Source organism: Eptatretus burgeri, chromosome 18 (genome assembly GCF_056783735.1).
Source record: "Eptatretus burgeri isolate ZD-2024b chromosome 18, Ebu_testis_v1, whole genome shotgun sequence".
NCBI lineage: Eukaryota > Metazoa > Chordata > Myxini > Myxiniformes > Myxinidae > Eptatretus > Eptatretus burgeri.
This window is the reverse complement of record NC_140978.1, coordinates 5,225,778-5,251,524: the sequence shown is the minus strand read 5'-3', so window position 1 is coordinate 5,251,524 and position 25,747 is coordinate 5,225,778. Positions and strand designations below refer to the sequence as shown.

The 25,747-nt window shown below is 44.7% G+C and overlaps 1 protein-coding gene across 4 annotated transcripts in view; it reads left to right on the top strand.

Annotated features, from left to right (window-relative positions):
* LOC147008509 (rho GTPase-activating protein 45-like) overlaps positions 1-25,747 on the top strand; it is a 108,439-nt gene that overhangs the window by 44,902 nt on the left and 37,790 nt on the right. For all 4 annotated transcript variants that reach the window (XR_015053300.1, XM_085864152.1, XM_085864151.1 and 1 more), the window contains 7 exons: positions 4,912-4,976; positions 6,579-6,686; positions 6,915-6,995; positions 7,282-7,464; positions 7,695-7,832; positions 12,282-12,436; positions 12,551-12,669. Coding sequence is in view for 3 of the 4 variants with exons in the window: in XM_085864152.1 (XP_085720278.1) it covers positions 4,912-4,976; positions 6,579-6,686; positions 6,915-6,995; positions 7,282-7,464; positions 7,695-7,832; positions 12,282-12,436; positions 12,551-12,669 (849 nt within the window). In the remaining variant the exon portion in view is untranslated. The remainder of the gene's footprint in view (positions 1-4,911; positions 4,977-6,578; positions 6,687-6,914; positions 6,996-7,281; positions 7,465-7,694; positions 7,833-12,281; positions 12,437-12,550; positions 12,670-25,747) is intronic.

The following is a 25,747-nucleotide window of genomic DNA, read 5'->3' as shown; positions in this document are numbered from 1 at the left end:
GGCGAATCACCCGTGACAGGATGAACTGCGTTCCTGTAATGGAGCAAAAAGACATCGACCACCGTCTGCACAGGTGCAACACCCCCCCTGCACAAAGCCCGCTTCAACATCTTGACAAACGATTCAGCTTGGCCATTCGTCTCAGGATGATACGGTGCGGACCTTAGATGTCGAATACCATTCTGGCGCATAAACTCATCAAATACACCTGCGATGAACTGCGGACCATTATCAGAGACCAGGATCTCCGGCAACCCTTTATTAGCAAAGATCGTCCGCAGTTTCTCTACTGTAATGTTTGCTGATGTATGCTGCATTACTACAACCTCCGGCCATTTAGAGAATGCATCGATCACAATCAAAAACATTTTGCCATTAACCGGTCCCGCAAAATCTACATGGACCCTCTGCCAAGCTCGGTCTGGCACAGGCCAGAGACCCGAAGCTCGACGCGGGTTATCAGCATCTGTCTGGCATGTGGCGCAATGCTTAACCAACTGCTCAATGTCTTTGTCCAACCCCGGCCACCACAACAGGCTACAAGCAAGACTCTTGGTCTTCACGATGCCAAGGTGACTGACATGCAGTTCTTCCAAACACCGCTGCCTGAACCTCGGTGGAATCACCGTCCTCATTCCCCACATTACGCACCGTTGGACCAACGACAGCTCCGATGCGCGTGACGTGAAAGGTTGAAATGCCGGTGTCGAAGGCAGATCGCTCCAATTCCCCATAGAAATCGCCTGGACGACACGCACAAGCACCGGATCACGAGCCGATTCCACTGCGACCTGCCTGGCCGTGACTGGCCCACATTGGACCTGGCCCAGCGCGAACACATCGACCCGGTCGCCCAACTCAGACGCAGCTGGACCCTCCGCACACGGCAAGCGAGAGAGCCCGTTGCAGTTAGCATGCTTCTCGGTGCTTCGGAACTGAATATCATAATCGTAAGCATCCAGAAACAGACACCACCACTGTATTCGCGCGGCTGCTCCCACCGGCACCCCGCGTTCGGGTCTCAGGATGAATTGAAGCGGTTTGTGATCCGTCTGCAAAGTGAAATGCCGCCCCAGCAGGTATTGATGAAACCTCCGCACACCCCAGACGAGGCTGAGAGCCTCACGCTCAATCTGGGCATATCCGCGCTCTGCTGTGGACAGGGTCCGGGATGCAAAACAAACAGGCCGCTCGGAACCATCGTCCATCCTGTGGGAGAGCACTGCCCCGATGCCATATGCAGAGCTGTCGCATGCCAATAGGAGCGGACGCGCAGGCTCGTAGTGCACGAGGACCGTATCCTCTGTGAGCAGCCGCTTGACGCGGTCGAACGACGCCTGGTGTGCAGGCCCCCAAGCTCAGCGCTCGTCCTTCTTGAGCAACCGCGTTAACGGCGCAAGTTGTGAGCTGAGCCCGCGCACGAACCTTTGGTAATACTGGGCCATACCAATGAACGAGCGCAGCTGTGTCTTGTCGCGAGGCGGTGGCATGTGTTGAATCGCTTCCACCTTCTGAGGACCTTTCAACAGCCCCTCCGGCGTGATGATGTGCCCGAGGTATTCCAAGCGCTGCTTGAAGAATGCACACTTGTCCCTGTTCAAGCGCAGGCCGCACGCTTCTAGCTTTGTCAGCACTTGGGCAATGTTCGCAAGGTGCTCGTCCACCGTTTTCCCCGCAATGAGCACATCGTCCAGGTAGGTCTGAGCGGGCAGGCCAATGCAAACCTGATCCATGGCTTTCTGCCACAAAGCTGGGGCCGAAGCAATCCCAAAACAGAGTCGGGTATAGCGATAGAGTCCTTGACACGTGTTGATTGTCAAAAGCTCGCTACTCCCGGGATCCATCGGCAGGTGAAAATATGCATCACGCAGGTCTAGCTTCGTGAAGTATTGCCTCCCCGCCAATCGCGCATATATTTCATCAATTGACGGCAATGGATATTGCTCCACACTGAGCCCCGGGTTAACCGTGGATTTGAAGTCCCCGCACAATCGGACGTCTCCATTCCGTTTCAGCACCGTGACAACCGGGGTGGCCCAATCCGAGCACGACACCCGTTCGATCACTCCACAGGCCTCCAGCCTATCCAGTTCACCCTTGACCTTATCCCGCAGGGCATACGGCACTGGACGCGGTTTACAAAACCGAGGAACCACCCCCTCCTTCAAGAAGAGTTTTGCCTCCATGCCCTTGAGTTTCCCAAGGTCGTCGCTAAACAACCCTTGATGTCTTTGAAGAATCTCCTCCAACTGATCCTCCCACTGGCTCGGCACGTTGCACAAGGTGAACTGCGGCCCAGTCTAGCCTGATGCGGGCCATCCAATCTCGGCCGAGGAGAGACGGCCCCCTCCCCTGCATGACGTACACCCGAAGCTTCATTATCACCCGAAGATAATGTTCACCCGAACATTATCTTCACAACAACTACACCGCCTAGAACAGGATCTCATCTGAAAAAAAAATATTACCTCAACATTATCTTCACAACAACTCCACCGCCTAGAACAGGATCTCATCTAAAAAAATAAATATTTCCTCAACATTACCTTAACAACAACTACACCGCCGAGAACAGGATCTCATCTGAAAAAAAAAAAATCCTCAACATTACCTTCACAACAACGACACCTCCTAGAACAAGATCTCATCTAAAAAAAAAATATTACCTCAACATTACCTTCACAACAACAACTACACCGCCTTGAACAGGATCTCATCTAATAAAATAAATATTACCTCAACATTACCTTCACAACAACAACTACACCTCCTAGAACAGGATCCTATCTGAAAAAGAAAATCCTCAACATTACCTTCACAACAACTACACCTCCTAGAACAACATCTCATCTAAAAAAAATAAACACTAGAAGCGAACGCAGAATTCTTCTTCCATTCGCTTCTGACTTTACCTGTAACTTGTTCACAACTGTATACGCAATTTCGGGTTACTTCGGCCTGGATTCGGGATCAGCGATCAAATAATGTAAATCACGATTAAAAATTATTTTTTGATGATGCGGGAGATGTCTTTATTAAAATCAGTGGAGGAAATGTACACCATGTCTGATATTTGGGTCTTTCATGTCTCTGACGATGCCTTTATCTCCCGGCAAGCATCATTCCCCATGACAAAAACCGGAAACAAAAAATAATCAGAAACAAAAAAAAAAACGGAACCAAAAGGGTCAGAGCCAACCACACGGATTCCAAATTGCCAAGGTATTGTGTTGTTGTTGTTGTTGTTGTTGTTGTTGTTATTCTTTCCTATTCTCTCATGTGCACTCGTTAAGTATGAAGCTCAATACGTTCGCTATAATGCAAATAACTAAATTAATTAAATAAAAGCACCAAACGGCAACACTGGTTATATCCTTTTTTGTAAGGGAATAAAATGGAAAGGGGGAAACACCAACAGCAGAGTTGAAATGAGAGGGAGATCAAGGGGAGGGGAGAAGGACACATGGGGGTGAAGAAGCTGCACACAAGCTGAATGAAACACAGCAAGAGAAGGTCGAGCACATCTAAATGGGCTGAATGCTGTATCAATGAACAAAATGTAGCACAAAAATCAAACAAGAAAACAATATTTAAAAAAAAATGTAAATCAAACCAAGAAAGAAAGCAAGATGAGCTGAATACCTTACTCCAATCAACAGTCTTGAAGACCGATATGAGCTTTCTGGCTCTTCATTGGGGAGGAGATACTCAGCAATGCCATTCAACCCAATCAGTTTACGTCATTGAAATGAAAGTCTGGTAGAACGGACCAGATGTATGCACACTTGCTTCTGAGCTGTCCAGCCTGGGCTGTCCAGCTTAAAGAGACGAGTGTGCGTACCTGTCGGCTATCCTGTCCGCCCCAAGAACGATATATAGCATGAGATCTCAAAAATTTGTGGACGAGTTATGACAAAACTAGGTGGGTGAGTTGGGTCGCTGACAAGAACAAGCCGATTCGATTTTGGTTCAGGTCCGAATCCAGATCCACCCGATCAGTGGGATACAACATGTAAATTATTCAGCCTGGTGGACGTATGTGCTCGACCGCATTCCGTTCTACTTTGCTCATGTTATTGCAACAATATTGCTCAGGAAAAGAAAATATTCGTCTATTGTCGTCACCTGTTTGCATCCATTAAGCCGGCCATCCTGTCCACAAGGTGATTTGTTGAATTGTTACACTCTGAAATAAAATTTACATTTTATTGAATGAAACCAATGACATGATTTTTAATTGTCATTCTTAATGTGTGTATGCCTCATGTTGGCTTAATGGTTCAGTGGTCAGCTTTGGATCCTTGGAGCCTGAGTTCAAATCCCCCTGCCGTTGAATTAATACCACGTGGGGTTGACTCTTCCTGTCATCCTTCCCAGGTCGGCAAAATGAGTGCCAGCTTGCTAGTATCCTGTGTCAGAGTGGCGACCCATCCAGGATTGTGCCCAATAGCCAAGGAGAGTGCTTAGGCAGCACCAACGCTCTGCACAGAGTATGGTCCAAATTTCCTCCTCCTCTCAATGGTGAAGAATCAATTTTTTTTTCATTCTCGGATCTGGATCCAGATCTTAACCAAAATCTAATCAATTCCTCCTTGTCACACACCCAACCTGTCCACCAAGTTTCGTCTGAATCTGTCCGTAACTTTTTGAGATATCCTGCTCACAGACAAACACACAGACAAACAAACAAACTGACAGTGATGAAAACATAACCTCCATTCACCTTCAGTGGCAGAGGTAATGATGATGGAAAAGGAAGTGGCAGAAAATAATATATTAACACTCTATTCCATTGTATATCCATCATGTTTATGAAGTCCTTTTTAATTCCCTAAAATACTTCACATTTGTATTTGATATGCACCTGATCTATGCTGTTCCTTCTTTCTCTCCTATTTCTCTGGCCAACAGACCTGGATCATGCCAAGAGTCTTGCCAAGTTAGCAGCTGCCAGCAAGCCTAGTTTTCTCCAAGAGGTAATCCACAGTAGTGGTAACATGCCTGTTAGATTGGAATTATACCATTGAATTATAACATTATACCATCTACACCTGTGTAAGTAGCATGGGGGACATGAATGGATGGAATTAGGAATGCAGTTAAAAGGAAAGAAAGAAAGAAAAGAAAGACAAGTGAACTGAAACAGACAAACTGTGATTTAACAAATCATTTAAGGAAGAGATGACACAAATGAAGACACATCTTTATTGGTAATTGCGAAGAAAACAAAGATATAAATATAAAGGCAAAAAGACATCACCAACTCAAAAGAGGTATTGTCATCATAATAAAGGCTCAATCACAGAGTTTCCGACACAGTGGATTACACGATGAAATTTCTGACGTATTGTTGGCCTGTTTAGTGTTCCCGTCTGAACAAATGGCTTATGATGGAGGGATCCAAGGCTCAAAACTCATAAGTGATTTGTATTTGTCCAATGTTCTGGTCATTTCCATTAAAGTGTTTCTCATTTTACTTTAAATGTAGTAGTTGTAGTTGAATGTCGTCGTTGTAGGTGACCTCAAAGACAACACTGATGTTGACTGATGTCTTTTTCTTGCATGTGATTTATGTCCAGGCTGCACTATGAGGCTTAGATCAATGTAAATAAACATACCCTGACCTTGTAAATTTCACAGAGTAATAAAGTCTTCAAAATGTAGCGAGTCCACACTTGATTGCAGTGGAGCATGGGAGACCACTTTGTACCAAGACACATTTTGAAAACCTGAATACATTAATAAACTAGAAGGGCACTCAGTAGAGCACATACCTCTGCCACACAATACCTGATCCACGAGAACATATCGGGCCCGATACATTTTTGAAATATTTGCTATATGTCGTTTTTAGCTCCATCTCTCAGTAATTAAGAATCACTTTAAAAATTAAATAATTCTTGTATGCAGATCCGGATTCGGATCTTCACCAAAATTGAGTCAATATTTTCTTATTACACACCCAACGTCTCTGCCAAGTTTCGTCCGATTCCGTCTTCAACGTTTTGAGATATTGTGCTATAAAACATTTTTGGCCCTCTCTCTCCTATAGTGAAGAATCATGTAAAAAAAATTATAGTAGTCAGATCCACATCCGAATCGTCACCAAAATCTAATCAGTTCCTCCATGTCACACACCCAACGTTCCCACCAAATTTCATCCGGATCCGTCAACAACTTTTTTGAGATATTCTGCTCACAGACACATGGACAAACAGGCAAAAACAGAGGTGAAATCTTAAGCTCCGTCCACCTACGGGTGGCATCAGTCAATAGTCACTAAAATACATATTGACAAAAAGAGAAAAAAAACAATAACTGAACACATTGTGGGTAATGTAGTAAATTTTATTATTATTAGGATCGATTTCTACACATTTCTTTCCTTCTTTATCTCTCTACTTCTGTCACACCCAACTCGATCTACGCAACTCTTCTCTCATTTATACTACACGTTATCTAATTGGTTTCTTGTGGATCTCTTCTTACTTACATTCTGTCATGCCTCTTTTGGTTTTCTTCCCTCTTGTTTTTGTTTTATTTCTGCCTTTCCCACACTCACCTTGTTCCTCTTTCAGACCCACATGCCTCTTCAGTCTGTGTTCTCGCTTGCCGCTGAGCAGGATTGTGACCATGCACAGCAGACAGCCAAATTCACAAACAACCTGAACACGCAAGTACTACAAGTGCGTCAGTATGCTGAAGTGCATTTTGAGATCCATCTTTTTCCTGCTGACAAATTATTATTGTCTTACTATCCTCCCTGCTTTCAAGTTGTCTATTTTTTTATGCAGATGCCTAATCACTAACTCTTCAAGCTGGCCCCTTCCTTTAAAGCACCTCTCAATATCACACTAGATCCTCCAAGAAAAGCTCTGGCACTGAAACTGATGTCTTACTTCTCTTCCTTCCAGCCACTCTCTCTTCGCCGCATGGAGCATGATCGCAGAAGGAAAGAAATCAAAGAGACCTGGCAACGGGCACAGCGCAAGCTGGTTGCTTTCACATTTATTTATTTCAAAATTTTTTTTCACTTCAACTCTTGCTTATTGATACATATTTTGTAATCCATGGCTATTATTTATAATTATCAAAGAAAGCATTAGTTAAAGTCATATCTTACACACAATAACATGGCAGTACACAGGAGAACTTAAGCAAGGTCTCAGTATCAAGGTATCTTGTCTATTTCCAGATCTAACAAATAATTCACCAGCTGGTTGTGAAAATGAATTTGTATTGATAGTATGTTTTGTTTCATCCTCACTTTTCAATGTGCAGGTAGATGCAGTAGCAACTCGGCGAAAAGCGCTCTTGGGATACCAGACCAAAGGACGAGACTGGGAGCAGGCTCGTGCTGGCACGGCACGAGCACAGGAGGAACCTGGAGGAGGTGGTGCTAACCAAGGCATCAATCGCCAACTCGAACGCAAGAAGAAGCAAGAGGCAGAGGCCGAGCAACGGGTATTGTGGCATTATTTGCAGAATCTCACACTATCTTACTCATGGGTGGTCACTCGTAAATTCAGCCATTAGCTTTTTGACAAATGGCATTTTGACACCATCTCTCAGATTCTTGTTCATAGCAGACGGTACACCCAGTTCATTGTTAATGTCTGCCTAGTAGCACATATGTTCCAGTGAGTAATATTTTGAAATATGCACATAATCCAAGGCACGATGTGTGTTCACAGGCAGTCGAAGCAAGAGAAATACTTGAACGGTGTGAACAAGAGTGCGAAGACAGACAAGCAATGTTGGAGTCAACACGACAGAATGCTCTTTCCCAACTTCAGGATGTTATCACAGACAGTGACCAAATCATCCGCAAGGTTAGCCAAGCCTGGTCTCCCAGTGATGTCACAAGGTTGATATTACTTTTTGTTTTCGACAAGAGCAAGGCTCATCAGAGAGCAAGGTTATGTTGACAGTGGGGTAATGAGGCCATACTAATTGGCACAACCAGCAAGGGGATAAGCAAACAGAAAAAAAAAATAAAGAGAAACAGAGAGAGAGAGAGAGAGAGAGAGAGAGAGAGAGAGAGAGAGAGAGAGAGAGAGAGAGAGAGAGAGAGAGAGAGAGAGAGAGAGAGAGAGAGAGAGAGAGAGAGAGAGAGAGAGAGAGAGAGAGAGAAAGGGGAGGAAACACTGATATCAGCAAGTAAGAGGGTTGGGATACAAAGGGTTTATAGGGGTGGTAAAGGTCATAGGTCAGGATTGGGATGGGGGGTGGTGGATGCAGTATTTACTTGAAGCCCTGGAGGGGAGAGTGAGCCCGAGAGGGAAGCCTTTGGAAGGCAGTTTCATAGATAGCAGAAGCAATAAGTAAAAGAGTTGAGGTGTGTAGTTTGCCTGGATTTTGAAAGTTTAACCCAGAGGGGGTTAACAAGTGCATCCTAGAGTTGATGAGGAGGGTCAGATGACTGACATAGAGCAGAGGAAGCAATGTTGGAGAATAGATGGCAGAAAACAGACGACTGACCGGCTTGCGAGAGCAACAGACCTTGTGCTTCATCCTCATCATGGGAGATTCCTATAATTTTGAGAGCTTTAAATTCCACAGAATCCAGGTGTGATGTGATGTGATGCACCAGCCAGCCGACAGTGAAGATAATTGAGCGCCAACCCACAGTGGAGTAGTATTCCAGTGAGCTATGGGCAAAGGTTATGAAGACTGTGATTAGTTCTGATTTTCCAAGGAAACACTTGGATCGACAGAGCAATTCAGGGAAATAGTGCATACAAGTTAGAAAGCAACTCATCCCCCCTTCCTTTGCTCGAGTTGTTCCACAGGTCTAGTTTCCACAACTCACCAGCACTCCAGCTCTTACAAATATCTAGTCATGATGGTTTTTACTTCACTCACCAATGAACAGATCCTTTAACATATCCATACTACATATATCCTGTATTGCTCCTTGATCCCCCTTGGCTTGGCACTGTGGCTCCAGCGATTTGCACAATTCCCATTGCTTTCTTCTTCACATCTTTGTTCACAAATTGTATGAATTATATATTTACTGAAGTCCCATTCAAACATAGACCTGATTAGACAAATCCTGATAAGCCAACAGCTTTCAGTGGGTGACACAGTGAGGTTAAGTCAAATTTAGAAGATTAACATTATTCAGACAATAAATAACAAATAATAATGGTGAGTGAGGAACATGTCAAGCCATATATAAAAATAATTATATCCGTTGATTGTCCGGATAAAAAAAAAAGGAAGGAGGAGCTCCTTTTTATTCGTTATGATAAAATACCACTTATCGCTTTGCTGATGGTAATACTCAAGGGAGGAGGGAGAAAAAGAGGGGGGAAGAGGGAGAGGGGTAGGGGAGAGAGAGTGGGGAGAGTGAATAGGTGGAGGGGGAAAGGAGAGAGGTGAGAGGGGGAGCGAGGAGGGGTGCGGGGAAGGGAAGACGGCATGAGGTGAGAGGAAGGGAAGGCAGACGTCTGGTGGAACGTTAATTACGATTCATAGTTTCATCAAAATGATTCTGCATAGAATAACAGTGAAGATGGAAACAAAATAATGTCTGAAATCCATTTTCTACCGTTCATACTAAAAACACGGTCCAGAGACAAACTTCCATCCGGAGATAAAGAACTGTCCAAACAAGTCCAGAGACAAACTCCAGTTCAGACATAAATACTGCCCGGACGCGCCCGGAGCCAAGCTGTCGAGAGACAAACACTGCCCAGATGCATCCGGAGCCAAGCTGGCTGGAAACAAACACCGTTTGGACACGTCCGGAGACCAACCCTGCCCAGACATAAACACTGCCTCGACACGTCCAGAGACAAACCCTGCTATGATACATCCAGAGACAAACACCGCTCAGACATTATATTACCACCATCTGGATATGTCCAGAGAGAGAGAGAGAGAGAGAGAGAGAGAGAGAGAGAGAGAGAGAGAGAGAGAGAGAGAGGAGAAGAGAAGAGAAGAGAAAGGAGGGGAGAATGAGAGAGCAGATGAGGGAGGAGGGTGCTGCATTGTATTGGGAGGGGGCAGAGCAAGGATGGGACAAAGTGAGAGAGAGAGAGAAAGAGAGAGAGAGAGAGAGAGAGAGAGAGAGAGAGAGAGAGAGAGAGAGAGAGAGAGAGAGAGAGAGAGAGAGAGAGAGAGAGAGAGAGAGAGAGAGAGAGAGAGAGAGAGAGAGAGAGAGAGAGAGAGAGAGAGAGAGAGAGAGAGAAGACAAGAGAAAGGAGGGGAGAATGAGAGAGCAGATGAGGCAGGATGGTGCTGCATTGTATTGGGAGGGCAGAGCAAGGATGGGACAAAGAGAGAGAGAGAGAGAGAGAGAGAGAGAGAGAGAGAGAGAGAGAGAGAGAGAGAGAGAGAGAGAGAGAGAGAGAGAGAGAGAGAGAGAGAGAGAGAGAGAGAGAGAGAGAGAGAGAGAGAGAGAGAGAGAGAGAGAGAGAGAGAGAGAGAGAGAGAGAGAGAGAGAGAGAGAGAGAGAGAGAGAGAGAGAGAGAGAGAGAGAGAGAGAGAGAGAGAGAGAGAGAGAGAGAGAGAGAGAGAGAGAGAGAGAGAGAGAGAGAGAGAGAGAGAGAGAGAGAGAGAGAGAGAGAGAGAGAGAGAGAGAGAGAGAGAGAGAGAGAGAGAGAGAGAGAGAGAGAGAGAGAGAGAGAGAGAGAGAGAGAGAGAGAGAGAGAGAGAGAGAGAGAGAGAGAGAGAGAGAGAGAGAGAGAGAGAGAGAGAGAGAGAGAGAGAGAGAGAGAGAGAGAGAGAGAGAGAGAGAGAGAGAGAGAGAGAGAGAGAGAGAGAGAGAGAGAGAGAGAGAGAGAGAGAGAGAGAGAGAGAGAGAGAGAGAGAGAGAGAGAGAGAGAGAGAGAGAGAGAGAGAGAGAGAGAGAGAGAGAGAGAGAGAGAGAGAGAGAGAGAGAGAGAGAGAGAGAGAGAGAGAGAGAGAGAGAGAGAGAGAGAGAGAGAGAGAGAGAGAGAGATGGGGGGTGTGGGTTGGGGAGTTAGCAGAGAGAATATGTTATGCTTTATGAACAACACACACACACATACACACACACACGCACGCACACACACACACACACACACACACACACACACACACACACACACACACACACACACACACACACACACACACACACACACACACACACGTGCTTGGCCAATATCGGCAATTTTCCACGGAATTAGCAGGTTGGAGTCAGTGTGGTTACCAACTCCAGTACTTACTGTCTACAACCCAGAAACCTTGAGTAGCTTTCACCAAAAAACAATGTTGTATTTATATAGACATTTCACGGATATGTTCACAAACATTATTCTTTATAAACAGCTGCGTGTGATGGATGGAAAAAAACTTGGCTCGGTAATTTAGAAAGCACGTTAATACTGAAAATGGCTCAAATCGGTTGTTCTTTCACAACTCGCTTAGAATGACGGAGCACAAACCACTCGCTCAGGATGATGGAGCACGAACCACTCGCTCAGGATGATGGAGCACGAACCACTCGCTCAGGGTGATGGAGCAAAAATTGTTTCAGACTTGTCAGTTTTCTACCCTCAAATATATATCATGAAGTGGTTCATATACCCGACCCGTCACCAACACACTCACGAGGCCTATTAAAAATACAATCCACAGTTCAAAACAAATATATTTCAATATATGGCAACATACAGAAAACTACACACTTTGTGCATCTTCATATTATTTGCTGTGCCATCTTTCTATGTAGATGTACAGTAAACATGTATTTAAATACACATATTAACGCACGTGGGATGTGGACTCGCCAGCGCTCTTTGTTCTTGCTCCTGTACGGCCTCTCCCTGGTCCAACTCCCAACAAACGAAATCAAAGTAAACATCACACAGTGAGTGTCGTCCATCAAAAATTGTTCCAGCATACCATGGCTTCAAGACTTTAGTTCCCGTCTGAATTTTCAAGCACATGAAAACCATCTTCACAAATGAAAAGTGTCACTGAAGCGGGAAATAGCATGGCAATGGAAAGCACAGTCAGCAGAAAGCAGCAACACAGCGCTCAGCACTGCGGCGTGGTTATAAAAAGAAATGATCGATTCAGAGAATGGTGCAAGTTGGACACGAAGATATGGATCTTTTTTTCGGGATGTTTGACAAAGTAAAAAATAACAAAAAAAACGAAGCGGCTTCAAAAACACAAGCTGGCGGGGTTGATCAACTGGTGTTGTAAAAAAAATGATTTGGCCTTAATTTGAATATTAATAAATTCAAAAGGTTCTCTTCATCTTATTGGAATATTTCTGTACTTCTGGTGAACACTCTTAGGTGACAGTTGATTACTTTGATGTACAACGTAAGCTGCTGGTGACACGACCAGCCTGTGCCCGGACATTGAGTGAGAGTGGACGTCTGCACGAGCCGGGTCGTCAGTTTGCTGCCTGGTCACGCCTGCACATTCCACAATACTTGGACCACAACGTGTAAGCCTAACCTGTACATTTCCGTCTATACATACACTAAAGTTGAAATGATGAATGTTTACACATTGTGATTTTGAAGATAGTTTGATGAATGAGTGACTTTCCTCCCTGCAGAAGGTCTTGTGAAAGACGGAACTCAGAAGGACCAGGAAAAGTAGAGTTGCCAGAAGGGTTTGGTGAGGAACGTAACCACACGCCACCTATCCGCAGGGAATCAACATCAGATGTACCAGGTGATGATGATGTACCAGGTGTTCTTTTCAGATGATGGTAGACATCACAGTTTATGTAAAAGACAAGGGACAAAGGAAGGGATATCAACAAATCTATAGCAGGCCAAAAAGGGAACAAGCAGAAGAGAAATATATATACTGATATGCAGCGAAACAGTGGGTGCAGGATAATTCACAGCAGAAAAGATAAAGGATATGTATTGCAGAGGGCATGGTGGTAGCAATGGGCTGCACTCTTTAAATATTACAGAGAAGAACATGAGAGGACTGATTTAGCTTGGTGATTCCCCAACAGAAAAGCAGATCCTTGCGATACAAAAACAATAAAACTATCATGTTTAATAAACAAGTTATTGGGTGGTCGCTAGATGACCGTTACTCTCAGGTTTTCCGTTTGTCTGTATGTATGTAATGGATAGCTCTGGAGGCCAGAGGAGTCAACCAATTTTGATGAAACTTGACTGGTAGGTTCATACCAGGATCTAGTTGTATGCTTTTGAGCACCGTTGCTATGGACGCCACCGTTTCCTAGCAACGGGACTTTGAAATTTTGGAAAAAATCCAAAAAATATATTATTATTTTTTCGAAAATCAAAAATCGGCTTCCGTGCTTTTATGCACAGTATAATCAACCTCTTTGTCAAAAAATTTCAGCCCGATCCGTCAAAAACTGCATGACTAGTATGCAATTATATAGCGACCACCCATGTCACCTACCGGCTTGTTTTACTTATTTCTGAACTGAAATTTAAAATTAATGGCCTCATCATCCTTCAATTATGTGATGACAAGTTGGGACACCCGATCAAGATCGGGTTAGTTAGACTTTAGCAAAACATCAAGAAGATTAATGTTTAGAGCTGTCGCAACAATCAACCTGGGAATGGAACACAGTAATGATGGGCCAAATTTCCTCATTTCCTTGTTTGAGATTGTATAGGATTGTGTGATGATGATATAAACTTGCTGTATAGTCTGGTGGAGACTGGACCCTTTTTTACATTCATTTAATTTCCACTCTGAATCTTTACCAATAAATGTCAGTGTGTGTGTGTGTGTGTGTGTGTGTGTGTGTGTGTGTGTGTGTGTGTGTGTGTGTGTGTGTGTATTTCCTCCATCACTCCAAAACCATGAAACCTATCAGCCTGAAACTTTGCATCAATTTTAAGGGAACTCCAAGGAAGTGCAGGACTGAAAATTGGGTGTTTGGGTTAATTAAAACACCCCTTTTGAAGATAATTAACGGCCTTATTTAATTATATCCTTTATCAGGTGCATTCTCAGCCACCTCACTCTTTGGGGTCTTAAGGCGTCTCCTGGGTAACTTTGCTGGGTTCTGAAGCCGCCATGTTTTTTGGCCTGCTCAACCATGCCTTGACTTGGACAGGACGGAACCATTTTTTCAGGCTAAAGTTGTTTTATTTTTCCACTTTCCTCACTCATATCAAATGCTTGTTTGTCATAGCTACAAATTGCTGTATACATCACTTTTGTAAGTGGTATAGTTTTCAAATTAGAAGCTTGGAGCGATTTCATGCATTATATCATGCAATTTTTCACGATCTACTCTCACGGACTAATTAAAGTATATTATCGAAATGGCATTTCTTCTTTGAGGATCAGATATTGTCCAGACTAAATAAGTGTCGAAATCTTGAGTGAAATCTGATAATTTAAAGAAATAACGAGTCTTATAACTAAGCCTATATACCTATTTACTTTAGGCAAGCAACGCTATGTTCCCTCCTTCTCCATACATGTGAAATGTGAAATTTTCAATGCCAAATTTTTCTAATTTCCAAAGCATTAAACTTATCTTTTTCTACTGTTTGGAGAATTATGTTGAGTGATGAAAAAATTTAGGAACATGTCAAAATTTACCAGCTTCATTGAGCTATATGATTTAATGCATTCACTACGAGACCTCGTGCCCTATCCCCCAGAGGAACTGCTTATCCATAGCGTCTGCCAGATCTGTGTATATTTTTGGAGGTTTCATGAGGTTCTCCAAAAGGAATCAAAGCAAATCTGGTGAAAAAAGGACGTTTTAAAACAAAGTTGTAATGTTTGCGTGGACTGTGAAGCAATGTAACATGTAACACGTGCACATACGAACAGGCAACGTGGTGGATTATCTGCAATGTTCATTTCATAGGCAATTAAACTTTGTGATGTCTCCATGGTTGTTCTACATTAGACAACAACTATTTTGTGGATAACATTGTTTGAACAAATGCATTTAATTTATTTAACTGCTGCGGGCATGGTGAAGACTGGCTTTAAAGTTAAAGGGATCCTATATGATATGCAGTCAGCCATTCCTTATCAACTTTTTAACTGATGTGCTTGCTTGAGTGCTTAAGCAACTTTCTGAGTGCCCCTGCAGTCGTTAGCGGTAAAGTTCGTGTCCCGAACGGGTTGTACAGTCGGCAGTTGCTACAATGTCGAGGTACATATATGGGTATAGCCAAGCGAGGTAGCCGTGCTATGCACGGGAGGGTCTGGACAGCTGCTGGACAGTTGATTCGTGAAGGACTTTGGTCAAAAATGGTGAAACTGCAAATGTCAAATCCACGAATGTCAAGGGTAGAACCCCAAACATAATTTCCTCATTGTGATTTCAACTCATCTCTCTATACTTTTCTTCCAAACAGCATCATTCCAATCACAAACTAGAGGGGGAGCACTCGGTAGAGTGCAAAACCTCCGCCGCCAATACTGCTGGGTCACTTAAGTGAACCTGATATCCCATTCATTGTAGGTCAAAACGGATCAGACTCGACTGAACCACGATTGAATAAACTAAACTAGATCAATGCGCATGTAGAAATGCCCCCAAAAAATCGAAATTTTGTTGAAAAAAAAGTTGCAAAATTTCTTTTTTTTCTCTCTAACAAATTAATTTTTTGGGGTTGGAAATCACTTAAAGCATGAAGAAATGCAAAAACAAAAATTCAAATATTTTTTCAAAATGGTCTCCATAGCGGCCATATTGGACTTTGGACCAAGTCCAAAATCTAATGGCATAATCCCTGGACCATACCTAATCCCCCCACCAAGTTTCGTCGAAATCCGTCCAGAAGTTTTTTTCCGTAAAACTGTTCACAAACAAACAAACAGACAGGGGTGAAAACAGTAACCTCTGTCCATCTTCGATGGCGGAGGTTAAAAATTAATTATATCCCATTAATTTAACAAAATACAATATGATAAACACTCGTGAAGTAAGCAAAGTATTTCATTGATGTCATTTCGATTCTGCCAATGCCGAATCTATGAATGTCACAGGTGGAATCCCTCATATTATTTACTGAATCTCTTTTAAACTCAACCTCTCTATACTTTCATTTCAAACAGCATCATTCCAATCAAAAATTAATACTATACCATTAATATAACAAAATACTTTATTACAAACACTCGTGAGCAAAACGAAGAGAAACACAATTCTGATGTTATATCCGGATTGGGAGCAGCTTCTTACAGTATGGATCGAAACTCAAAATCATAATTGCATTGAGGTATTTATGAAACCTCCTGACCACAGTACAACACTGGCTGGGCCCCCAAAATATTCCACAACAGGTTTGGTGGGGCTGGCCCCAAAACTGAGAGAGTAGTTCAGGGTCAGTCATCCAAACACTTCAGCTTCGGTGCAATGCTTACAAAGGTTATAAATGGTTTCTCTTTGTGAGTTTTTCCAAGCCGTTCACCATATTAACATGTCTTCTCAATTACAGAGCTAATTATTTTTCCACCTCTCACATGCACGACGATTGTGTGTGTGTGTGTGTGTGTGTGTGTGTGTGTGTGTGTGTGTGTGTGTGTGTGTGTGTGTGTGTGTGTGTGTGTGTGTGTGTGTGTGTGTGTGTGTGTTGTTCATAAAGCAGAACATTATATGCTAACTCCCTTACCCCACTACTCCTACCACTCACTCTCTCTTTGTCCCATCCTCACTCCTTCCCCTCCGAATACACTGCAGCAGCCTCCCACACCCCTCTCTCTGTCTGTCTGTGAACATATCCAGATGGTCATTATCCCCAGACAGTGGTTATTTCCACATCTGTTTCACCACATATCTGAAAGGTGGTTATCTCCGCCCATATCTGGACAGTGGTTATCTCACCCGTATCCAGACAGTAGTTATGTCCAGAGGGTGGTTATCTCCATATGCGTCTCGAGGGTGGTTATCTCCATATGCGTCTAGATGGTGGTTATCTCCACCCGTATCCGGACAGTGGTTATCTCCATATGTGTCCAGACAGTGGTTATTTTCACTCATATCCAGACAGTGGTTATCTCCATATACGTCTAGACAGTGGTTATCTCCACCCGTATCTGGACAGTGGTTATCTCCGCATGTATCCAGACATTAGTTATGTCCAGATGGTGGTTATCTCCATATGCATCTAGACAGTGGTTATCTCCACTCATATCCGGACAGTGCTTATCTCAATATGCATCTAGAGTGTAGACAGTGGTTATCTCCACCCATATCTGGACAGTGGCTATCTCCACATGTATCCAGACATTAGTTATGTCCAGATGGTGGTTATCTCCATATGCATCTAGACAGTGGTTATCTCCACTCGTATCCGGACAGTGGTTATCTCAATATGCATCTAGAGTGTAGACAGTGGTTATCTCCACCCATATCTGGACAGTGGCTATCTCCACATGTATCCAGACATTAGTTATGTCTGGATGGTGGTTATCTCCATATGCGTCTATATGGTGGTTATCTCTGGATGGTGGTTCTCTCCAGACGTGTCCAAACAGTGGTTATGTCCGGATGGACCTTCCCCTCACACTGCCTTCCACTTCCTTCATGCTGCCTTCCCTTCGCCCACCCCTCCTTACTCCCCCACAACTGCTCACCCCCCTCCCACCCCTCCTCACTCCCCCAACCCTCCTTGCACTCCCACCCCTGCTTGCTTCCACATCCCTCCTTGCTTCCCCACCCCTCCTCAGTGTCCCAGCCCTCCTCAGTCTCCCCACCTCCTCGCTTCTCCACCCCTCTCTCTCTCTTCCTCTCTTTTTCTCCCCCCCCCCCCTTAGTATACCCGTCATCTGGACAGTGGTTATTTCTGGACGTGTCCAGATGGTAGTTGCATCTATGGATGGACTCTCCCATCACACTGCCTTACCTTGCCCTCCCCTCATGCTGCCTTCCCTTGCCCCCCCATGGCCTCCCCCCACACTACCTTCCCCTTCCCTTCCATCACACCGCCTTCCCATTTCTTCCCCTTTCCCTCACACTGCCTCCCCTCCCCTCACGCTGCTTTCCCTTGCCCTCCCCTGCCCTCCCCTCATGCTGCCTTCTCCTTCCCTCCCATCATGCCATCTTCACATTTCCTCCCCTTTCCCTTATGCTGCCTCCCCTCCCCTCATGTTGCCTTCCCTTCCCTCTCATCACATCGCCTTCCTATTTCTTCCCCTTTCCCTCACGCTGCCTCCACTCCCCTCACGCTGCCTTCCTTTCCCTCCCCTGCCCTCCCCTTATGCTGCCTTCCACTCCCCTCACGTTGTCTTCCACTCCCCTCACGCTGCTTTCCACTCCCTCCCCTCACGCTGCTTTCCACTCCCTCCCCTCACGCTATTCTTCTCCCAACACCCCTCCCAACCATACAACTCTCCGGGACGTCAAGGAGAGGAAGGGGTGTGAAAGAAGGTGTGAACTGGACAAATGAAAGCTTTTTCTTTTTTCGCAGTTTTTTTTTCACCTTCGGCTTTCCCTCAAGTTCCTCTATCAAACGCATGTCCAGACCACCCCCTTCCCCTCCCCACTACCCCTCCCTCCCCCATCCTCCTCTTTCCCTACTCTATCCCTCCCCTCCCTTCGCTCTTTATCTCCTCCCCCTCCCCCCCCCCCACTTTAATATCCCCATCAGCGAAGCGACAGGTTGTATTTGCTAGTATGGAATATAAATAGTTAAATGCAATTGGTTCCATTCTCAACAAATTATTCACTATGTGGAACGCTTTGTGGAAGACCAAGAAAGCCAGCTTCATCCCTCTCCCCGCCGATGGGCGAGAGCGGCGTTATGTTTTTTTGTTTTGACATCAACTTTTTTTTTTTTTGTATACCTTGGTCGAGGCTCGTATGAGAGCGAACACACAACTCACAGCAAGGAGGCATGAGACAAGAGGGGCGGGAGTGGAAGGGACAAAACAGTGAGGAACAGACACATTAGGTGAACTGTGGAAGGGAGAGGGATGGGACGGGGAACATGGCGAAGAGAAGATGGACATTACAGGGACTTTCAGGAAGGAAAGCAGGGGAATTGAAGGAAGTGGGCTTGGGTGGATTATCGGGGGTAGAAAAGATGGAGGATTTGGATGGGGGAAGATAAGAGGTGGTGGTGAACAGCTGTTTTGAAAGCCTGGAGGGAAGAATGGGAAACAATAGAGTGAGGAAGTTTATTCCAAAGGTGGGAAAAAAGAGGAATGAAAGAGTGAAGATGAGCAGTGATTCGTGATTTTGGTAGTTTTACCAGAAGGGGGTTGTTGGCGGACCTTGAGCGCCCTGTGGAAATATGGCGGGGACAAATCGCAGAGAGAGCAGAGGGAGCAAGGCTGGAGAGGAGTCGGTAGAAGACAAAAAGACCACCGACCTGCCTGCGGTGATTGAGTGAGAGGCCCAAAGACTCAGCTTCATTGCGGGAGATGCCGATGATCTTAAATGCCTTGGTTTCTACAGCGTGAAGCCGAGAAAGGTGGGAGGCAGGAGCACCAGCCCAGAGGGGAGAGCAGTACTCCATCAGGCTATGGACAAAAGCTTTGTAAGTGGTCAGGAGCTCAAGAGGGCCGAGGAAGGACTTAGCACGACGGAGGATTCCCAGTCGGCGACTGGCTTTTGAGGCGAGGTTGGAAATGTGACTTTCCCAGGAAAGGTCATGTCAGATAGTGAGACCCAGAAGCTTGAAAGAAAAGACTTCTTCCAGAGGATTGTTGAGAAAGTGGATGGGGGGGGGGGGTTTGTAAACGGTCCTTTCGAAGAGATATAGTGAGAGTGTGAGATTTGTCTGGATTGAAAGACATGTTCCACGTGTTGGACCAGTTTGTGATTTTATCCAGATCTGCAGTGAGCGAAGAAGCTGCTGCTTGCCGGTCTGAGGGATGACAGATGGTACGGCAGAGGGTGGAGTCGTCGGCAAAGAGAAAGAGGATTTTCCAGAGAGTCTGAGAGATCATTGATGAAAACCAGAAAAAGAACAGGGCCTAGAACGCTACCTTGAGGAACTCCAGCCAGCACAGGAAGAGGGGATGAAAGAACTCCATTTAGGGCCACACGTTGACTGCGACAGGAGAGGAAGTCTGCGAGCCATGAGTGGAGATGGCCTTGAATACCATGGGAAGAGAGTTTGGTGAGTAGGGCAGGGTGCCAGACTGTGTCAAAAGCACGTGATATGTCCAGGGATACGGCTCGGATTTCCTGTCTGGCATTGAGGACCTCCATCCATTGATGGGAGAGCAGAAGCAGCATATCCAGGGTAGAGTGACCTTGTCTGAAACCCAATTGATGATTGGAAATCAAGCCATTGGAGAAGAGGAAGGATTTCATGTCTGAAGCGATGATGGATTCCATAACCTTGCTGATGATTGGGAGAAGGCTGATTGGTCTGTAGTTACAGGGATCTGTTTTTGCACCTTTTTATGCAGGGCAGTGATGTTAGCAGATTTCCAAGCAGATGGCAGATGACCTTGGGCAAATGAGAGGGTGAATAGAACAGAGAGAGGGTGAGCAAGAGCAGAAGAGCAGGCTTTGAGGACACGTGGGCTGATGCCGTCTGGACCGGTTGCAGAATCTGACTCGAGGTTTGAAAGCAAGCTCTCCACCTTGTCAGGAGAAAAGGATACAGAGTCCAGGGACAGTTGGGTGCGACTGGGTAAAGTGGGTAGAGATAGTGATGGGTTTAGGACACAAGATTTAGCTGCAAACACCGAGTTTAGACATTCAGCTTTATCACGTGTGGAATCAGCAGTGCGGCCATTTGAGGTAAGGGAGGGGATGGAGGGGGAACATACACCAGAAACAGATTTGATTAAACGCCACCAGGATTTTGAGGAGGGAGAGTTGATGAAGTTGATGAAGCCAACTTGAAGAATAGCAATTTTTTATTGTGACGTCGACTGAGGTTGTTGTTGTTACAAATATGTGACCTTACAATAATGTGGTAGTACAGCAAATTCGGGCAATTAGCCCAGAAATATGGAATTCTAACAAGAGGCTTCACACATAAATAACTCACTCTTGTACAAGGTGTGGCATTCATATCTGACACATCTATTTCTGTAATAAAACAAGACTGAACAAAGTAAATGATGTTTTTAGTGCACTAAAGTGAAGTACCGGTATGGGAAATTGTGTGATATTATAGCAGTTTATACAACCCAGCTCTACATCTTAAAAATCACCGTCTAAATGCTGTCCATTACAATTGATTCATGCATCGATCCAGTACATCTTCGTGCGATTTCTGCAGCTACAGCAGCAATTGTCTCTTGTGTCTTCACAGTATGATGTCTCATATGCTTAGTTGGACAAACAGTACCATCTTCATACAACTTTCTGGCGAAGAAGAGAATGGTGTTTCTCTCTGACAAAGGAGAGAACCCCCAACTTCCAAGGGAAAAATTCTACAAATTTCAGAAAAGTTATTAAACATACAAAACTAGAATATCTTGGTTGGATAAGTGTCCACCCCCCTGAGTTAATACGTGGTGGAAGCTCCTTTGACAACAATTACAGCTGTGAGTCTGTTGGGCGAGATCTCTACCAACTTTGCACACCTGGATTTGGGAATATTTGCCAATTCTGCTGCACAAAACTGTTCAAGCTCAGTCAATTTGCATGGGGAGCATTGATGGACAGCAATCTTCAAGTCATGCCACAGATTTTTGATTGGATTTAGGTCGGGGTTCTGACTAGGCCACTGAAAGACGTTTATGTTTTTGTTCCTCAGCCACTTTGGCTTGGTGCTTTGGATCATTGTCATGCTGAAAGCTGAACTTCCATCCCAATTTCAGCTTTTTTTGTAAAGGACAGCAGCTTTTCCTCTTGGATTGTTCTGTATTTTGCTTCATCCATTTTCCCTTTGTATTCTGCCAAGTGTCCCAGTCCCTGCTGATGAGAAACATCCCCATAACATGTTTCTGCCACCACCATGCTTCATAGTAGGGATGGTGTTCTTTGGGTGATGTGCTGTGTTATTGTTTTTTTGCATACCAAGTCGTGGCTCATGTCAGAGCTAATGCACAGCAACATAAAATATGGCAGGAGACAAGAGGGCGGGAGAGGGAAGCACAAAATAGAAATAGTGGGGAACAATGACAATAGGAGAACTGTGGAAGAGAGAGGGATGGGGCGGGGTCCAGGGGGGTAAACTATATGGCACTACAGGGACTTTCAGGAAGGAAAACAGGGAATTTGAAGGAGGAGGTATGGGGTGGATTAACAGGGTAGTAAAGGTCAAGATTTTGGATGGAGGAACATATGAGATGTTGATGAACAGCTGTTTTGAAGGCCTTGAGGGAGGAGTGGGATTGAAGAGAGTGTGGGAGTTTGTTCCAGAGGTGGGGAAATAGAGGAATGAAAGAGTGAAGGTGAGCAGTGATTCTTGATTTTGGTAGTTTCACCAGAAGGGGGTTTTTGCGGACTTTGAACGCCCTGAGGAAAATATAGATCACAGACAGCAGGTGGGGCAAGTCCAGAGAGGAGATGGTAGAAGACAGAAAGACCACCAACCTGTCTGTGGTGAGAGAGTGAGTGATCCAAAGACTCAGCTTCATTGCGGGAGATACCAATGATCTGAAAGGCCTTGATTTCCACAGCGTAAAGTTGAGCGAGGTTTGAGGCAGGAGCACCACCCCAGAGGTGGGAGCAGTACTCCATCAGACTGTTGATGAAAGTTTTGTAAGTGGTTCGAAGCTCAGGTGTACCAAGGAAGGACTTTGCATGACGTAGGATGCCCAGACTGGCTTTAGAGGCCAGCTTGGAGATGTGGCTTTCCCAGGAAAGATCATGGCACATAGTGAGACCCAAAAGCTTGAATGAAGGGACTTATTCAAGGGGATTGTTGAGAAAATAGGTTTGGGGTTTTTTTCCAGACGGTCCTTACAGAGATTTAGGTTGGGGCCACATCTCAAAGCTGATGTTTCCTCTTCCCAGGATCAGGTCAAGCCAGGTCAAGCCAGATTAGATCTGTGGCTTGCTTCAGGTACCATGTAAATCTGGATGAAGCTCTTTCATGGTCAGGTTGTCGGTGACTAAACCGTCTCCCCCACCAGGTTTCTGGTTGAGGATGGTGTATGGATATGGTCACTCAGCAGGATTAAAAACAAAACCTGTCAAAGAGCAGAGGAGCTCATTGTGAGCCAAAGAGCATCCATTTATAGTGCCCAACTGTGTCTGCAGATGTCCTCCTGCAGTTGGGTTACCTTTTTTATGAGGTTGGTGGCAGGATTTGCATTTCGGCCACCGTAAAACACTTCATTCCACAAAACACACTAAAAACGCAAAGAAAACTGAAAATCCACTCCATGGGAGTACCTCCTGTGCAGCTGCCCTTCATGATGATGGGATTAGGGCAAAGCCTTCAGCACCCCCATTCTCTGATGATCGGAGAAAAAACACAGGATAACCTTCACGGGTCATATTGTGGTAGTGTGTGTCGGGATGGTGCTGAGGTGTTGTCCACCAGATGGCGGTCTCCTTGGGTTAACCTGAGGTTGTCCCTTCGGGTGGGTGCCTGGAATATCCTATCCCTGTTATCATCTGAGCTCAATCATTTGAACATCGGTATTGCAACACTCTCTGAGGTTTGGAGACCAGACAGTGGCGAGATCATGGTGGCTGGTTACACCTACTATTGGTCTGATCACTCTTATGGGGAGGTTGGTGGCAGAATTTGGACTCCAGCCACCATAAAACCCTTCATTACACAAAACATTTCAAAAGCATTAAAAAATCTGAATACCGACTCATTGATGAGAGATCATTGATGAGAACCACAAAAAGCACAGGGCCAAGAACACGACCTTGGGGAATTCCAGCCTCGATGGGAAGTGGAGATGAGAGAGAGAAAGAGAAGTGTCACGCGGTGACTGCGACAGGAGAGGAAGTCCACGAGCCATGTGCTGTGTTGGGTTTGTGCCAAATGTAACATTTTGCATTGAGGCCAAAACATTTCATCTTGGTTTCGGCAGTCCACAAAACGTTTTGCCACATGGCTTCAGAATCTCCAGAGTGGTTTTTGCTTCCCTGAAATGGAACTCAAGGTGAGCCTTTTTGAGTACTGGCTTCCCTCTTGCCACCCTACCATATAGGCCAGACTTGTGGAGGACTTGGGATATTGTTGTCACATGCACACACTGATCAGTCTTTGCCATAAAGGCATGTAGCTCTTTCAAAGTTGCCTCTTGGTGGCCTCTCCAATAGACCTCTTGGTGGCCTCTCTAATCAGTCTCCACCTTGCTTGGTCATCCAGTTTGGAGGGATGGCCTGATCTAGACAGGCTTTTGGTGGTACCATACCCCTTCCACTTCTTAATTATTGTCTTGACTGTGCTCCAAGGAATATCCAAGGCCTTTGAAATATTTTTATTCCCATACCCTGATCTATAGCTTTCCATAACTTTATCCCGGAGGTCTTTTGAAAGCTCCTTGGGGCTCATGGTTGAGTCTTTGCTGTGAAATACACTACCCAGCAGAGGAAACCTGCAGGAACAGCTGATTTTGTTCTGTAATAATAAGAATCACGACAATTTAACACAGGCGGAGGCCAATTAACTTGATGTGTGATTTTGAAGGTGATTGGTTACACCTGAGCTAATTTAAATTGCTATTGTAAGTGGGGTGGACACTTATCCAACCAAGATATTCTAGTTTGTATTTTTAATTAATTTTCTAAAATTTGTAGAATTTGTTTTTCACTTGGAAGTTGTGGGTTCCAATGTGTGAATTATGGTGGAAAAGTCTGATTTAATGCAATTTAATTCCAGGCTATAAGGCAACAAAATGTGGAAATGTATCTCATCTGTTAATTTAGCCTATGCCATGTGATTTTTGGATTCCCTATCCACTCATTGTGAGACTTCATTACCTGGAATTGCTTTGGTCCCCCTCCCCCCCTGCAACCCCACCCACAACACTCAAAGCTTCTGAATGGTATGTGGAATTATGGTATGTAGTTGCTTTGTGGTGTAAATAATCAAATGCGTGCCACCTTTTTGCAAATAACAGCAATGACTTTGAAGTAGTTCCACGTACCTATACGAATCTGATCTCGTTACCCGATCAGGCCAATATGCTGTTTGGCTTCTTTTGCACACCTTATACTTCTATATAATATTGTTCCAATAGGCAAGGTACAAAATTACTTGCTCAGTCCTCCTCCTGAGTTTAAGAGGCATTTTGTTTTAGTATTTAATCATAACCACTCCTTTCACGCCATCATGTAAATAGGGCTGCTGAGGCAGTTTCATTGGCTCAGGGCACAATCCTGGATGGGTCGCCACTCCAACATAGGATACTCGAATGGTTCGGTTCCCCCCCCCCCAGAGCTGGTACTCATTTTTCACGGCCTCGGAAGAATGATGGGCTGAATCAACCCACCTGGTGTTATGCATAGTGCAACCCGGACCTTGATATCTTAAGCCAGCTACCTTAACTATTGAGCCACCACCAGGCTCCCTTTTTAGTCTTTACCATATTTCAACTTTTGTATCAGAAATGTGTAAACTCGAATCAACCTGTTGGGTATGGTTTGAATTCCTTAAGATATGCTATATTTAAAACATCAAATTATTGTTAAACAAAACAAAATTGTTCCACTTATGTTTGCCCAACACGAGCTTTTAAAGTTAGCATTTTTATTCATCTATTTCTGACAGATTTTATCACATGACTGGTGAAACAAAATGATCACGATTCTGGGATTGGATCATGTAATAACACATTTTTTCAACACTAACTCAGAAAAACTATTGTTCTTGTACATGATGTGGAATGCCTTTCATTAATCTCAGCATTTCATTAGTCTGCAGCAACAAATTGGAATCACAAGCCACGAGTGTTG